The sequence below is a fragment of the Rissa tridactyla genome, chromosome 3 (genome assembly GCF_028500815.1).
Source record: "Rissa tridactyla isolate bRisTri1 chromosome 3, bRisTri1.patW.cur.20221130, whole genome shotgun sequence".
In the NCBI taxonomy this organism is placed as follows: Eukaryota; Metazoa; Chordata; class Aves; order Charadriiformes; family Laridae; genus Rissa; species Rissa tridactyla.
Genome location: NC_071468.1, coordinates 45,927,354 through 45,943,415, shown reverse-complemented (window position 1 = coordinate 45,943,415; position 16,062 = coordinate 45,927,354). Strand labels below are relative to the sequence as shown.

Sequence of the window (16,062 nt, the reverse complement as noted above, 5' to 3'; positions counted from 1 at the left end):
TGTTCCTTCTCTAAAGGATTAGAGGCAGATACAGATTGGAAGTTGGGGACAGCATGGTTTCCCATTCTGAAAACGGGTCTCCTCTGCCATGAGTCTAGCAGTGGGTATTCATACTTAACAACAAAATCTGTTTTGACAAAAACGTTGAGAACTCAAAATACAGCATTCAGGCTTCGGCTGGTTTGGCTTTCTTCCACTGCAGTGCCTGAAACAGCCTTCTGAAAAAAGGAAATGGACATTTTCTCAGCAATAATCAAAGAAACTCATGACTTCACAGAGACACTGTCACTTTAACTGTTATCTGTGTATAATGAGGGGAGGAATAGAAACAGCGTGGTTTCTGCTATTACGCATTCAGCGTGTCAACATATTCACCTATATATACCTTACACCACCCTGTGTATATTGGCTGAAACACAATTACTTAGAAAACCTATGGAAAAAGTGCCTGACCAAAAAATGAAATGTGGTGTAATCCTAATAACTCCTCGGTAACCTTACATATTTCTTATCACAAACTCCCCACTCATTTCATTTTGCTACTAAATCCCTCATGCTTTCTCAGGCTACTTATCCTTGCAGGCTGGAGGTCAGGTTGCACCCAGAGTGGCAGATTTTTCTCTGATAGCATGTCCAATATGAGGGAGATTCCCTGCCTTCAGCAAGTTTTTAAAATGAGATTATTGATTTCACTTTGCAAGTGATTCAAAGTAGATCACCTGACCGAAAGCGCTGGGATTCCATTTGAGGGGTAAGGACAAAAGGTGAATGTTTTTCTGTGGAGTGATGAACAGAACAAGCAAAGAAAGACTCCTCCAGTTCTGCAACTCCCAGCTCTGCCTTGGACATTATAGGAGAAAACAGAGCAACAGAAACCCCAGTTCTTTTTGAAGCTCGTTGAGTTGTGGTCACTTAAATACATTAAGATTTAAAACATTCACCTCGTACAAGATTGCCTTCTCTACACTGACTATCTGGTCTAGGCATTGAGACCTTTAAGTGCAAAAGGACCTTCATCTCTGAGTCTGTGGCGTACCCGGAAGGAAGGCCAAATGATCTGAAATACAGGGACAGCCCCAAAAGGAGATTCTCCTGTGAGATTTGACATATAAACTGTTACACTATCTCATAACATCACTGTTTCTAAAACTTACCCTGGGTAAGCTACTGGAGAAATACATGTAAAAGAAGGAATACTTATGGACTAAGGGTAGTCTTGCAAAAAACAACTCATTTTGGAGAAACGAATATGGTCTCTTCATAGGGGATATCACACACGCTGTTCCCATAATCACTGTTGGATTACAGGTCGTTTGTATCCCTCAAGCCGGTGCCTGGCACCAGCACATTCACCTCTGGTCAGCAAAAACAAAGGTGCTCTGCCCTCTGGTTTCTGGAGGGACTGACAGAACTCCAGGCTCCACAGAGCTGGGCTACGGCACCCTTTTACATCAAAGGCATGGTGCTCTCTCCTTCCAGATTGAAAGCAGTGCCTTTCAACGCCTGTTTCTCCTCAGGGGATGCGTGTAGCTCTCTCCAGACTCTGAAGAACGGAGTCTCAACTCAGCCAGTGCAGCAGCGTGGCCTGCCCCAAGCACACACCCCCTCTTAGTAAGTCAAAATAATCACATTCCTAGCCAAACTCTTCCACAGGTATAAACAGGAGAAGGGGAGGAGCCTTCAACCTCTCTACAGATAGGTGGCTAAGGCACTCCAGCCTCCTGGGATTCAAATCTATGGCACGTATCCCAGGCTGCAGCAAGGCAGCCCAGAGCATGAAGAGGGAGAGGCAAGCAGAGCTGTTGCTCTTACAGCTCCTCTGGCTCTTGGGATCCTGGCTCTGTTCCCCAGCATAATTTCCATTACCTTGAAGAACAATCCAAACAACTCCAGTAGCATGATCAAAAGAGTATGAGAGTGTGAAAAAGATCCAGAGGTGATTCAGTATGTTGGTGCCACGGAGGCAGAAACGTACTGACGTATCTCAGTTGTTCCCATTCTCCCCTGCCTCCCAGGTAGCCAGTGGTGCTGCTGGAGGGGCTCTGAGCACCAGCTCCCCTTCAGTAACACAGAAAGCACAACCCCCCTTAATGGATTTTCTACAACTGCTGTATTTGGCCACTTTGGCCCCCTTTGGAGAGGGCAAATCCAGAAACGTTTTACTGTTTCACATTGCTGTGTGTTAGAAATAACATCCTCTGGAACCACAGGAGTTAATTTCCACACACAGTTATTGGCTTTTGTATATTTTTGCTGTTCAGAAATTTTCATCTGTGGAGTGTAAGGCAAAGGCATAGGAAAAAGTCCCTGTTATTGCCTTCTTTTTTGTTTGATGGTGCTTTTGCTTTGCTGCTAATGTCATTTACAAACTGATCATAGTAATGAGTTCATTTATTGACTACTTGAATCACGTAGCATATTGAGTTTCATTACAAGTATCCAGAAAACATTTCTATTCAGATAATTCTTTATGGCCTTAATGTTCGAGGATCGATTTGTCTCACAAGATGAAACAGAGGTCAGAAATTCAAAGCAATGTGACAACACTCTGTTATTCCACTTATTATTATGGCAACATGCACTGGTACCACAAGTGTTAAGACTTGCATAAACATTCCAGTTTTAAATCTTATTTTTAGAGATCTGCAGCTCAGTCATAGAGACTTGCTGTAGGCAGAACTTGTCATACAAATATTCAGCCTAGAACTAATCTTCTTTAACATGTTTTAACATCTTCCAAAACAAACAAACAAAGACTTCAGCACTTTTAAAAACACAGTTCTCTGTAACTTGATCAAAACACGGGACTTGATTCAACGACGAGCAGCTCTAGTTTGAAGCTAATATAAAGTATAATAACATTATATGGATTGAGTTACTCTAGAAGTAAACTAGAATAACACACTGGTAGATCAGGCTCAAAGTCTCTTTGTTTGTTAGATACTCTATTAGACCCTCTACTAGATTCTACTTTAACACCAGCTTGAAGCCACCTGAACTCTGCTCCTCATAATAACCTGGCTGAAAAGGATATAAATTCTGCGTTATAAAAATATGTTTCCAAATGATCATATATCATTTACTGAGGCAACCAACAAGCCTTCAAACTTGTCTCAGCCAAGATAAGTTAGGAGAATGCATCTGACATCTCCTGTTCTCATTTATTCAAAATGAAAAATCACCTTTGATGGATAACACCTTGTGTAGAACACAAACCAGGACTGACTTCAAATAATCTGAACGCTGATCTTGTTTGCTAGCTAAAGCAGGTCAAGGTGTTTCTTATTTTGTTCAAGATGCTCATAAACTTCCATTTAAACATTAAAGGCAACAAAAGCAATGAACAAGGAAAACTCTGGAAACCAGACCATACTGCAGAACTCTACACCTGAGCTCCTTTTTTGGTGCTCCTCTCAGGTTGAAGAGAGAGAAAGAGGGCCTGTCAGTGGGTGACTCACCTCAGAGAGGCTCCGTGATATTGTTCAGCTGAACCACCCTCTACAAACTCTTGTTTTCCTTTTTCAGCTATTAAGAAAATGTACATGATGAGCTCAGATGTAGGAGGCTTCATCCGGAGATATCTTCCTTGGGAATCTGTAGTAGGAAGACAAGTGAGGGATTGCTACCCAGCACCCTTCTTGGATTTGCAGTAAATAGCAACAGCATGTTTGAAAACAGTCTTAAGCTAAAGAAGGTTATTTTTCTTTTAGTAACCACACTCCTCTGGGGAGTTTCAGCTAACGTGGATCTCACAGAAGGTGTACGTATGTGTTCTTTACTTCAACTTCTGCCCAACACCAACAGTTTTGACTGTGTTCAGGACCATGTGTGCATCTGTGGATGTCTTCACCCTTGTCACCATCTCCACAGATGACATAAATAGCAAAGCATCTCCTGCCCTCAAACCACAGCCAGACAAAATCCCAGATGTAAAAAAAAGAAAAAAAAGCCCACCACATTGTTGAATCTCCTTAGAGCATTTGGGTTGGTGGGAAAAGGAAGTGAAACAGCATAAACTACAGACATACTGCATGCCCCTGGATGTATGAGGTAATTAACTGTACGGGTAAGGCTTCAACTGGAATGTTGTGTTCAGTTTTGGACTCCCTGTATGAGATGGATAGTAATAAACTGGAGAGAGAGCAGCAGAGCTCTGCTAAAATGGTCAGGGACCTTAAGCATAGGAGCAGCTGAGACAATTGGGCTGGTTTAATCTTCTTTAATCTGATAGAGAAGAGATGAAGGGATGATTTAGTAGTTATCTACAACTATTTGTAGGGTATTTACACACACAAAACAGCCAAAATCTTGGTATTGCCAGATACAAGGGGCAACAACCACAGATTGTAGCTTGGGTGGACATTAGGAAAAAAACCCAACACTCTACTGGGGGATAATAGAGGGTACCCAGGGAGGCTCTGGAATCATCATCCTTGGAGGTTGTAAGGCTTGGCTAGACAAAGCCATACCTAACCTGGTACAGTGGCGGTGCTAGTTCAGGAGGTTGGACAGGATGACCTCCAGACATTCCTTCCAGCCAACATTTCTGTCACAAACTGTAAGTCCTGTTAATTGACAGTAACTGAAACAGCTTCAAAAGGAAATGTGGTTGCTCACAGGGGAGGAAAAAATGTCTATGCCTGTGTGAAAAATGGACTCTGGACCCTGCAAATCCATACAGGCCAAATGAAGAAAATGCACTTACAGATGAAAGAGATCGTTCACTTTTCTGGCAATGTTGCCTTAGTAAGTTTAAGGTCATCAGATACTTTGTAGAGAACAAAAAGCAGCCTCACTAAAAATTGAAGTTCTCCATATTTCCTGCTCGGAGTTGGAATATAAAGCCCCAGACACACAAGGTTCATAAAGGAGGGCTTTTTTAGACAACACAATACCTTATACATATTAGGGGTTAAATATACTTTCAGAGGGATATCTCTTCAGCTCTACAGTCGACTGCTTGGGATGCCAGAAAAGATATTTCATGCACATTGAACGTAACTCCTACGGTTACTTCCAAAATAACCTAGAAACCCTGAACCTATTTGTTTGCCACTAGGTAAAGTTCTACAATCAAGTTTTCAATAGTCTCAGGGCTTCTGTGATAGTTTATTAAAAAGTAAAACCACATTTAAAAAAAAAAAAAACAACCCTATTTAGCCAGTGAAGACCAGCTGGCTGAGGAATACAGTTTTTCCTCAAAATATCTGGTTTCTTGCACTGCTTTTCCCTGTAGATGACTCTAATGAGACTAAGCTGTTTACATTTTTTCAAACCCACTTTATTTCCTGCATTTCCATCTGCAGTCCACAGTTTATGCTCAATACTGGTACCACCAGATTTTCCAGAGTTATTATATGGCCACAAGCAAATATTTCAAAAACACTTAGGTAAGTGGGAAGGATAGCTAGTATCTCTTGTATTTGTTTGTTCACTGTTTACTGCAGGCATGTTGTGTGTTATGGACTGTTTAAAAGGCTACAGGAGGACAGCAGAAAGGCAAGCTGCTTTACTCTGGCATGCAAGAAAGCAGCTTGCTGTGGCACATGGGGCAGGTGAAAGCCACCAAAGGAAGGGGGGGAATAGAGACCAGGGAGCCTGCAGGCTGGCTGGAGACTCCCCAAAAGTCTGGGACTCCCACCAGCCTGCATTGGTGGAGTTTGCAGTCCTGAGGGCTATGGGTCAGGTAGAAGAGTAAAGACATTTAGGATAGCAAGCTTACAGCTCATGAAGGAGTTAATCAATAAGAACCTCTGGGAAACTGCCCTTGGGACAAAGGAGCAGGACAGAGCTGGCAGATCTTTAAGGATGCTTTCCATAGGGTGCAAGAGCTCTCACTCCCCAGGTGTAAGAAATCAGGAAAGGAAGGCAAGAGACTAGCACAGCTGAGCCAAGACCTGCTGGTCAAATTAAAGGGCAAGAAAGAGATGCACAGGCAGTGGAAGCAGGGACAGGATTCCTGGGAAGAGTACAGGGATGCTGTCTGCTTGTGTAGGGATGGGGTCAGGAAGGCCAAGGCGCAGCTGGAGCTGAACTTGGCAAGAAATGCAAAGAATAATAAGGAGGACTTCTACAGGTATGTCAGCCAGAAAAAGAAGGTCAAAGAAAGCGTACCCCCCCGCAATGAGCAAGACTGGCAAAGTGGTAACAAGGGATGAGGAGAAGGCTGAGATTCTCAACAACATTTTTTCCTCAGTGTTCACTGGCAATCTCTCTTCCCACACCTCTGGAGTGGATGGACCCCAAGGCAGTGACTGGGGGAGCAAAGTCCCTCCCATTGCAAGAGAAGATCAGGTTCGTGACCCCCTGAGGAACCCGAACATACAGAAGTCTGTGGGACCTGACAAGATGCATCCCAGAGTCCTGAGGAAATTGGCTGAATGTAGTTGCCAAGCCACTTTCCATGATATGTGAAATGTCATGTCAGTCAGGTGAAGTCCCTGGTGACTGGAAAAAGGGAAACATTGCGTCCATTTTTAAAAAGGGTAGAAAGGACGATCCTGGGGACTACTGACCTGTCAGCCTCACCTCTGTGCCTGGGAACATCAGGGAACAGATCCTCCTAGAAGCTACGCTAAGGCACACGGAGGACAGGGAGGTGATTTGAGACAGCCAGCATGGCTTCACCAAGGGCAAGTCCTGCCTGACCAACCTTGTGGCCTTCTGTGATGGAGTGACTACATCAGTGGTCAAGGGAAGGGCTACAGATGTCATCTATCTGGATTTCTGTAAGGCCTTTGACACGGTTCCCCACAACATCCTTCTCTCTAAACTGGGAATTACATGGGTTTGATGGGTGGACTGTTTGGTGCATGAGGAATTGGTTGGATGACCACATGCAGAGGGTAGTGGTCAACAGCTTAATGTCCAGATGGAGATTGGTGACAAGTGGTATCCATCAGGGGTCTGATTGGGACAGGTATTGTTCGATATCTTCATCAAAGACATAGACATAGACAGGATTGAGTGCACCCTCAGCAAGTTTGCAGACAACGTGTGCCTGAGGGACGGGATGACATCCAGAAGGACCTGGACAAGCTTGAGAAGTGGTCCCATGTGAACCTCATGAGGTTCAACAAGGCCAAGTGCAGGGTCCTGCACCTGAGTCGAGGCATCCCCTGATATCAACACAGGCTGGGGGAGAAGGGATTGAGAGCAGCCCTGAGGAGAAGGGCTGACTTGGGGGTACTGCTGGATGAAAAGCTGGACATGAGCCAGCAATGTGCACTCGCAGCCCAGAAAGCCAACCGTATCCTGGGCTGCATCAAAATCAGCATGGCCAGCAGGTCAAGGGAGGTGATTCTGCCCCTCTACTCTGCTCTGGTGAGACCCCACCTGGAGTACTGCATCTCAGCCCTCATCACAGGAAAGATATGGACCTGTTGGAGCAGGTCCAGGGGAGGGACACAAAAACGACCAAAGGGCTGGAGCACCTCTCCTATGAGGACAGGCTGAGAGGGTTGGGGATGCTCAGCCTGGAGAAAAGAAGGCTCCAGGAAGACGTTATAGCAGCCTTCTGGTACTTAAACGGGGCCTACAGGAGAGATGGGGACAAATTTTTTAGCAGGGCCTGTTGCAATAGGACAAGGGATAACGATTTTAAACTAAAAGAGGGTAGATTTAGACCAGATAGAAGGAAGAATTTTTTTACAATGAGGGTGGTGAAACACTCGAACAGGTTGCGCAGAGAAGGGGTAGATGCACCATCCTTGGAAACATTCAAGGTCAGGTTGGACAGGGCTCTGAGCAACCTGATCTAGTTGAAGATGTCCCTGTTCATGGCAGGGGAGGTTGGACTAGACGACCTTTAAGGGTCCCTTCCAACCCAAACTATTCTATGATTCTATAAAAGGAATAGGAGATTTGCCTGTAATAAAAAGACACAAATAACCTGCAAGCTGCCAGGGAAAATTGCACTTTCTCAGGTGTCAAATGAGACGATGGAATCCGTGAAGCTGCTGAAAGCTCCACAGGACAAGCAAGAGGAAAAAGCCAGCCCTCACGGGCAGGGGGCAAAGATTTGGTTGTGAACACTAGGAAAAAAAAAAATGTCTCCATCAGAAGATCAGAGTATCTCTGTCAGCAATTACCTTGCACTCATCTGTATTGTCATCAAGTCAAGCACTGGAGATGGGAAGCCCTTTTGATATTTCAGGCATAGTCCTTTCAAGGAAAAGGTGCGGGTCTGTCTGCGCCTCTGAGCATCTCCGTTTCCCGTCAGCACACCTTAGCAACCTCTCTCTCATCCACAACTCTGACTAACGGGGTTCATGCCATTAACAATAAGTGAGCATTTCCACTTTAACAAATGCAGCTTGGGTATTTCTGAGAACTTTGCTAGAGATGAAAAATAATGATTTTTTTGGGAGAGAATTTGTAACATTTCATGTAAAACATGTGGACAAGTCATAGTTACCATATTGTTAGCCATCCACTGCAGTGTGGGTTGCCGTCTGCATGGCTGGACAGCGAACCTGTGGTGCATCCAGGAATTATACACGGGCCTGTTAAATATGCAAGCCTCGTTATATCTCCCTTTTTCTCTCTAAGAGGATTATTAAAGCATTTCTATGACATTATAAAAACATTTCAAAAGGATGCTCATCTGTGCTAGTCTCAAGATTGATTTCACTTTCTCTCCTTAGGTTTCTTTCAGAGTCTCTTCTATTTTATGTTCAGTTTATAGATAAAAAATATAAAAATCAGCAGCTGAACAGCTCTGGGTTGCTCTGCGATAACAAACTAGGACAGGCTGGAAAGAAAGGTACTGACACACAGCCTTAGCAAGAATTCAGATTTCAAGAATCCAAGAGGATTTTATGCATGAACCTTAATAAGGCTATTTACAGATGATGAGACTCTCCTGTCAGCATCCCTCTAAAGTTTCTCTGTATAAATATCAACAATCTTGCCGGACAATTGGCGAGACGTTAGGAGGCTTACTGCATGCTGTGCTATGAAGCTATCTAGTTTTGAAGAGCAAATGACTCATTTAATAGATATGGTTCTGTTGAAAGAACATTCTTCAGAGCTTAGTAAGAGGTTTAAACCACATTAACATTAGAAATCAATGAGCCAAAAAAACTGTGCACTACTGAGGTCACGGTTAATAAAGACAGACTTCAATTTTATTTTCATATCCTGCTTTCGGTCTAATCACTTGACCTAATTTTTAAACATGATCTGGATGTAATTCACCATTCCACACAAAAAGACTGATTCTTTTTCCCAGTTTTACTCTCTTCGTAAATTCAATGATACTAAGCCTGATTTACACCGGAGGAACTGAATACATTTGCTGATATTTTCGAAGTCGTCAAGCACCCATCCCACAAAGCACAGCCCAATTTAATGGTGCCATTAGGAGCTTTTCTGGCTAAATGATACACAGCTTCTGTTGGCTACATAACACTAAAACACATCGGAACGAGCCCATCGCTTGCTTTCTCCTTTGAACGGCAGGTTACTCATCCCTCATTGTCCAAGCCAACATGGACTGGAATCAATGGAACGGCATTTCCCTCATTGGAAATGAGTCTGTATGCAGACTGAAAGCATGTTGAACAAATTTTTATATTAATTAGCGCTTATGTTTAAGATCCCCTACTCATACACAAGCATTTCAGCAAACAGGCTTTGGATTGTGCAAGCGCTGAGCCACCCTGAAGTTCCTTTTTAAACTTCCTGACAGGAGAAGGCACAGAAAAGAACGAGACACAATATTTTTACCTCTCAACTGTATTTCCTACAAAATGAAGACGTTGCAAGTCTGAAGGAGCTTTTTGGTTTGTGCTAATTTTTACTGAAACCCTTACTGAGAAACGCAGCTTTTAGCAAAGGCAGGGAAGACCAAGAATCTGGGAGCTGCATGGCAGAGGATAGTCAACCTTGAGCACAAACAGCTTAAAAGTTGCACTACTGATAGAATATTATTCCTAAAGCACTGTTCTTACACATAAGGGAAACATTTCTTTTTGAAAAGAAACACTGTGTCTTGGGTTTGCGAAAGGAACATCCATCATCTTGACCAAAATGTCTGTGTAGAGGGAGAAACACAGCATTGATGAGAACACACATATCTCAGGTTTCTACAAAAAATTCTTCAGAAAATATTATCTATCAAAGTTATGCCTGAGCTGAAAGCAAGACTATAGTGCTGGTGATAAAGAGAACCTCAGGTGGCTAGACTAGTATTTACTACAGGACAGTCCCAGGGCCAGTTATTTATTCTATTAGTAACAGCTTTGGTCACTTAAATAGTCACACACTTTCATCATTTTCAAAACCAAAAGAAACAAAGGTGAAAAGGAGTGAGATTCTAACACTTTAAATTTGGTTTCAGTACAACCAAGCCCCACCGCCTAGATAATAACTCAGAACTATCCAAGTACTGCAGTCCTTCTCCCAGATTTCTGCTCAGGGTTAACTCATGACAAGTTTTCCCCAAGATATTCTCACAATTGCTTTCTGGGCTCCAAACAGTGAACTTACAAAAGATAAACAACTTACATGAAAATTTCCTATTTTATTAAAGGTCTAGTCTCTGGACATAGAGTCACCTGTCATCAACAAAAGCACAACTCATATATTGCCCATGATCACTACTGGTGCACTTCACACGTCCCACTTTCTGACACGGCGTGTTTTTGTCTCCTTACTCTCCATCATCTCTCCTTAGATTTATTTTAAGCACCTCCAGCTGATGTCTGGACACAAGGATACCTGAAGTGGCATCAACAGCATATTCAGAAATCTTTTTTTTTCTTTTTATGACATTGGTCAAAGAATGCCCATCTGCTGTTTTTCAGCTTTTGAGATTTAATGATTTGCTATGTATAGCAGCAATAACAAAAACAAACAAACAAGATTTATAGCCTTTCTGCAAAACTAACACGTTTGTATTATTCACCTATCAGCCCCAGTTTGTTCCAATGAGAACAAGGTCAATATGACTATTACTAGATTAATTTTGTGATGCTATATAGCAAAGAAGCCTTTAAATATTGATGCTTGGTGAAGGAAAAAGACTCCCGTTCAAAAAATGGAACAATAGACATAAGACATTTCCCTAGAGAAGTCAATGAAATAAATCAGATTCCAACACTGATGTGTTTGAAACCTCCCAGTGATTTGTAACATGGAAGGTTATGCGCAATTTGGCCTGTTCATTCCATTCTCTGGTCCTGCTATGTCCCCATAAGTTGGTGCAACAGCCAATGTTGGTCGTCTGTCTAAAAGGAGAATCAAAGTAAAACCTAAGAAAATGTCCTCTCTATCCCCCACCCATTTTTTCTTCTTCTTTTTTTTATTTTTTATTTTTTATTTAATTGCTTCCCTGGTGAAGGTTTTCAACATCTGCCAGATACAGTTTTTTTGGAAATATACATTCTTGCCTGGCTACTTCACCCATGACTCAAAAACTGATTCAGAAAGCTAGTACTTTGGTAAGACAGTGAGTGACTTCAGAGTCTGCAAAGATTTCCATTTGCAAGGCTGGATGGAATTGTACCTGCCATCTCTTTCTGTTCTGCAGCCACTGTGGTGAACAACGTAGGAGCAAAGACTGCACAATGTTTAAGCCCCGTCTCTCTACAGCTTTGTCTAAACCCACACAGACCTGTCCCTGGCTGTCCAGACCAGGGATCTGGATTTACTGCAGGAATTTTCCTTCTGGCTCATGTGCCGTTGAATTCTTCTTGAGAGTAAAGCAAGGGAATGTAGTGCTGGAGTGAAATAAAGGAAGTAACGAGGAATCGAACAAAAAATACAGGCTGCGTGCACAGAGAAAAGAGCTGAGATTAAGATTTGTATTCTTGGCAAATTTATTTCCAGGATTGCTAAAGTATACCTTTCCCTCTCAGTCTGCATAATCTGCTCCCAAACACGCAGAAGCAAGATTTTCTTTGCTTTTGAGCTGAAAGATAATTTTTTCTTCCAGTCTTTGCTGTGGGAGAAGCTGGGGTGAAGAATAACTTGTTTTGGCAATAATTAATGGTTCTGATGATCTCAAATCATATAACACCAATCCCTAAGTTTCACTGAATTTCTTAGATATTAGAACCAGTCAGCACAGAGAGCTCAAGAAATGCTGCAACAACAACATAATGCATATGGCAACTCTCTTCTTTTCCAGACTAAAAATTGTTTTTCTAAGCAACTGCCCAACAATAAGCTAGTTTACACTACAAATATTTGAAACATTTTTCCCACATTACTGGATTTGGGGACACCAAAAAAGATGGACTAATTTTAGAATTTATATTAAGTAATATGCAGATGATGTATAAAGTTTCTGTATAAAGCTATCACGTACCTAAAGCACAGTATGACTACACTCTCAGGAACAGAAAAAAATACCAAAAACTGTCCCTTATGTTTGTAACACTGGTCTCAGAAAAAAACCCTATACATAATAAAATACAGTCTACATTGTGGGAAATGTCTTAGTAAGGATCCCTTCAATAAAGACCTACATATAAATTAGGGTACCACTTTTAAGCCAGAAGCAGAGCACTTTGTAATTTTGCCATGATTTGTATTTGTCCCTTTTACAGAAGTAAACACCCCTGTTAGCTCTCATGTTTGGTTTCTGCATCTCAGTACTTCACAGCACGGCCTGCTGGGCCGGGAAGACTTTGTCGACATTTAAAACACTTCCATATTACTGTCTTAATTCAGATCAATAACACGTCTTTGAAGTGAATTTCTCAGTCATCCCCACTCACTCTGCTTTGGTTCATATGGATTGGTTTTAAAGCACGGAGCTTCCAGACGAAGCTAAGCCAGAGCCCACCTAACGTACGATTTCAGGCACTAAGAGGTGTCCAGTCACGGGCCTGAAAGATCTCCCACTCCCAAAACCCGGGTTAGCAACGCTCTACACTTTCCCAATGCTCGACCCTAGTTTCTTATGGAAACTTAGCCTTTGCCTCCACGTCTAAAACAGGCATTTTTGTTAGGAAAATATATCCGTGAGGATTATTCTTAAAAACCAGTTAATTAAAATGTCCAATTAAATGGCCCTTACCTATGCCAAAACTGTATTATGGCCTCTGATAAATATTGCATTCACGTGTCATTAAAACAGTAACAGCCAGACTAGAAACTTTTTCCCATGGTGAAAGTTACTTAAGGAAGAACCTCGTGCCTCTGACACAACTGCTTTTGTCAGCAAAAGGAATAAGAGATTTGTAAATAAAGTTTTCTGTCAATTTTGAAAATAAGATGTTTTCAGTTGGATGGGAAAAGAAGATAGCTATTGAAAAATCTTTTTCATGCAGCTAGGTATTTGTTTCCAGTAACGGAGAGATAAAGAGCTAAAATGAATATCGCACTATAAACTTTTATACAAACCTAAGAGCATCCCTTCAGAACAAGCTTATTCTCCAGTTCATTTGAGTTAGCAGGGTTTTTCAAAGTGGACAAACCAATCCTCACAGAAACATGTTCACAGACAAATTGCCCGAGTTGTTCCGCGCTGTTATTTGGCAAGGTCTCCGGCCAGATGGCTTTGCTAATGACTCCTGTAAGGTGTGTAAATCAGAATCTAGTGTAACACATGACTGCCATGTTTAATTACCCTGAGTTAATGCAGCTTAATGGATATTGTTTGGTATGTTAGAGCCAGAGTTTTTGATGAAAAATACAAAGACAAAATAGTCTTTTTCACTTGAACGTAAGGACAGCAAAGCCTTGACTCTCTGCCTATGTATAACCTTTCCTAACAGCAGTCATTCAGAACAATTACCATAGCAGGGACAGACATTCATTCAACTTAAAAAAACATTTCTTAGCTGATATGCACTAACAACGGATACAGAATTTTACTTGCATCAGCGGAATACATTTTTTAACTATTCAACAATTTTCTGCAGGTTCGCCTGAATGCATTCAGCTGCTGAAAGAAAACTGCGATACAACCATGATCTTGAACGTTTGTTTTTTTTTTCTCCTCTCAGAAGGGTAACATCAAACGTGCTCATTAGCTTCATTTCATTTTGCAAAACTGTACTTTTTTGGAGTAGACTTTAGGCTGGGTACTATACACAAAACGACTCACATACGCTAACGCTACAATCAAATCCTCGATTGCTGGCACAAGAAGATAGCAACCTAATTGCTGCTACAATTAATGTAAAATAATATGAGAAAACTAGCACACGAGCTCCCTTTTGAAAACTTTCTTTCGGACGTATTTTTGGGTAAGGCAGTTTTTCTCCTAGGTCACTATATCAATGCCTGTGAACAGTCAAAACGGCTTCTGTTCCTCCATCTGTGAAGCCACCTCCTCAGCTATAGGATAGGACACACCAAAGTGATCATCTTTGATAATGTTGACAGTGCCTCGATGGTAACAAGGAACCGTGGGAGCTCTGGGGGGGCTGGACTGTCTCCAGACTGAGAACCTAGAGAGTGGGCTGAAGAGAACCCTGGGGACAGCAGTCATACAAGATATACGAGAGAAAATAATTCAGGTTTAGATTTTTAACATTTATTAAAAAAGCAGGATGTATGTTCATTTCAAATTAAACAGTTAAAAATGTTAAAGCATACAAACAAATCAATTGTGTACTAGCAGCATCCAATTGTTAGAATTTTCTAGAACTCCTCAGTACAGTCTTGGCAAGCTAAAAATATTACAACTTGCGACCAACTGACCTCGCCATAGTGCAGATAAAACAAACTTTATAAAAACAACGATTTAGGTTAAATAAGCTTAAATAAAGGTGTTAAATACAAGACACTTGATCAAAGCTTCTGTACAAAGATAAACAAATTTGGCATTGTACAATTGATTGGCTGGCTCACACCATACATGATTTCAATAGTTAAGCAGTATAACTGTTTAGCTGAACATCAACTATACAAAAGTAACTGAAGTTGGGAGTGGGCTAACCCCAGTGAGCCATTTACAAGGCATGTGTAATTTTAGAAAATCAGAACACTGTTTATATTCAGGCACCATTTGTTCCTGCAAATAAATAATCTCTAATGTATCTGCATCCAAACTAGTGTTAAACACATCAGTGCTAACATTTTATAAACACAGCTTTGTGACTATTCACTATACCTCCATTGTTATTGCTATGACAATGTGGACTGTGGAAATAAAACTACTGTACATACAAAAAAATAGAGCACCTTTTAAACATTAAAGTATATGTCTGGTTATTCTTTTTATCTTACAATACTGAAGCCCAAGCTAATGTAAATTGCTTTAACATCTTCACCAGCGCACCTGAAATGCAGGAACTAAAACCCCAAATATTCCTCTTCAGGCAAGCCCCAGCCAGAGCATCTTCTAAAAATGTCTAAAATGACACTAAGGATTTTTTACATTCATCTGCACACAAACAAATATCTGCTATTCTCTGCTTTCTTCATATGAATTTAAAGACGGATTGCCACAGTTCTCTCCCCTTTTCAAATGAATAAAGCTGGATAGAGAATGTAGCAGAAACACCTAAAATGGATTGTGAACACAGTGAAATTATTATCCCGCTAATTCAAAAAAATACAGCTGTTACATCGTTCAAATAAGTATTTTCCAGGGGCTCAGTCATTAGGATTTTTTGTCTATTGTATTGAAAAACCACTCCGTAAATTTCCTCAGTTGAGCAGCTGCTGTTTGAGACTCCTCCTGAAGTCTCATGTTATCTTGTCTCAGATGCTGTACCTCTGCCTGGAGAACTGCCTTGTCCTGTTTTTCCTGGTTAACAAAGATACAAGTTGAGCAAAGTGAGCAGTCATGATGACAGCATTTTTGTTTTTAATATTTCTGTGCAAGTCATACAGCTATGTTTTGTTGAGCTCCCTAATCCATTCTGATAACTACTAACTGTTACGTCAATTCCTCAAATATGCTCCAACTACCTTATTCATTCTGAGAAAATATTGCAATCTAAAAAGAAAACTAGATGCTGGTTCAATACAAAAATTATAGGACTTTACTCCATTTAACAAAAAAATTCAAGCACTAAAAGGATAAGAAGCTTTGAGGTATTACGAACTATATGTGAAAGCGAAAGTCATAAGGAACTGATTTCAAGCATTCATTAAGGA

The 16,062-nt window shown here is 41.3% G+C and overlaps 1 protein-coding gene across 3 annotated transcripts in view; it reads right to left on the bottom strand.

Annotated features, from left to right (window-relative positions):
• Window positions 1–14,261: 14,261 nt before the first annotated feature.
• Window positions 14,262–16,062, bottom strand: part of SIPA1L2 (signal induced proliferation associated 1 like 2) — a 151,878-nt gene continuing 150,077 nt past the window's right edge. For 2 of the 3 annotated variants that reach the window (XM_054194810.1, XM_054194811.1), the window contains one exon: window positions 14,263–15,709. In XM_054194810.1, coding sequence (XP_054050785.1) covers window positions 15,563–15,709 — 147 coding nt within the window. In that variant the 3' untranslated portion in view covers window positions 14,263–15,562. Of the gene's footprint in view, window positions 15,710–16,062 lie in introns of all 3 variants that reach the window. The other variant, XM_054194809.1, reaches the window with a different exon arrangement.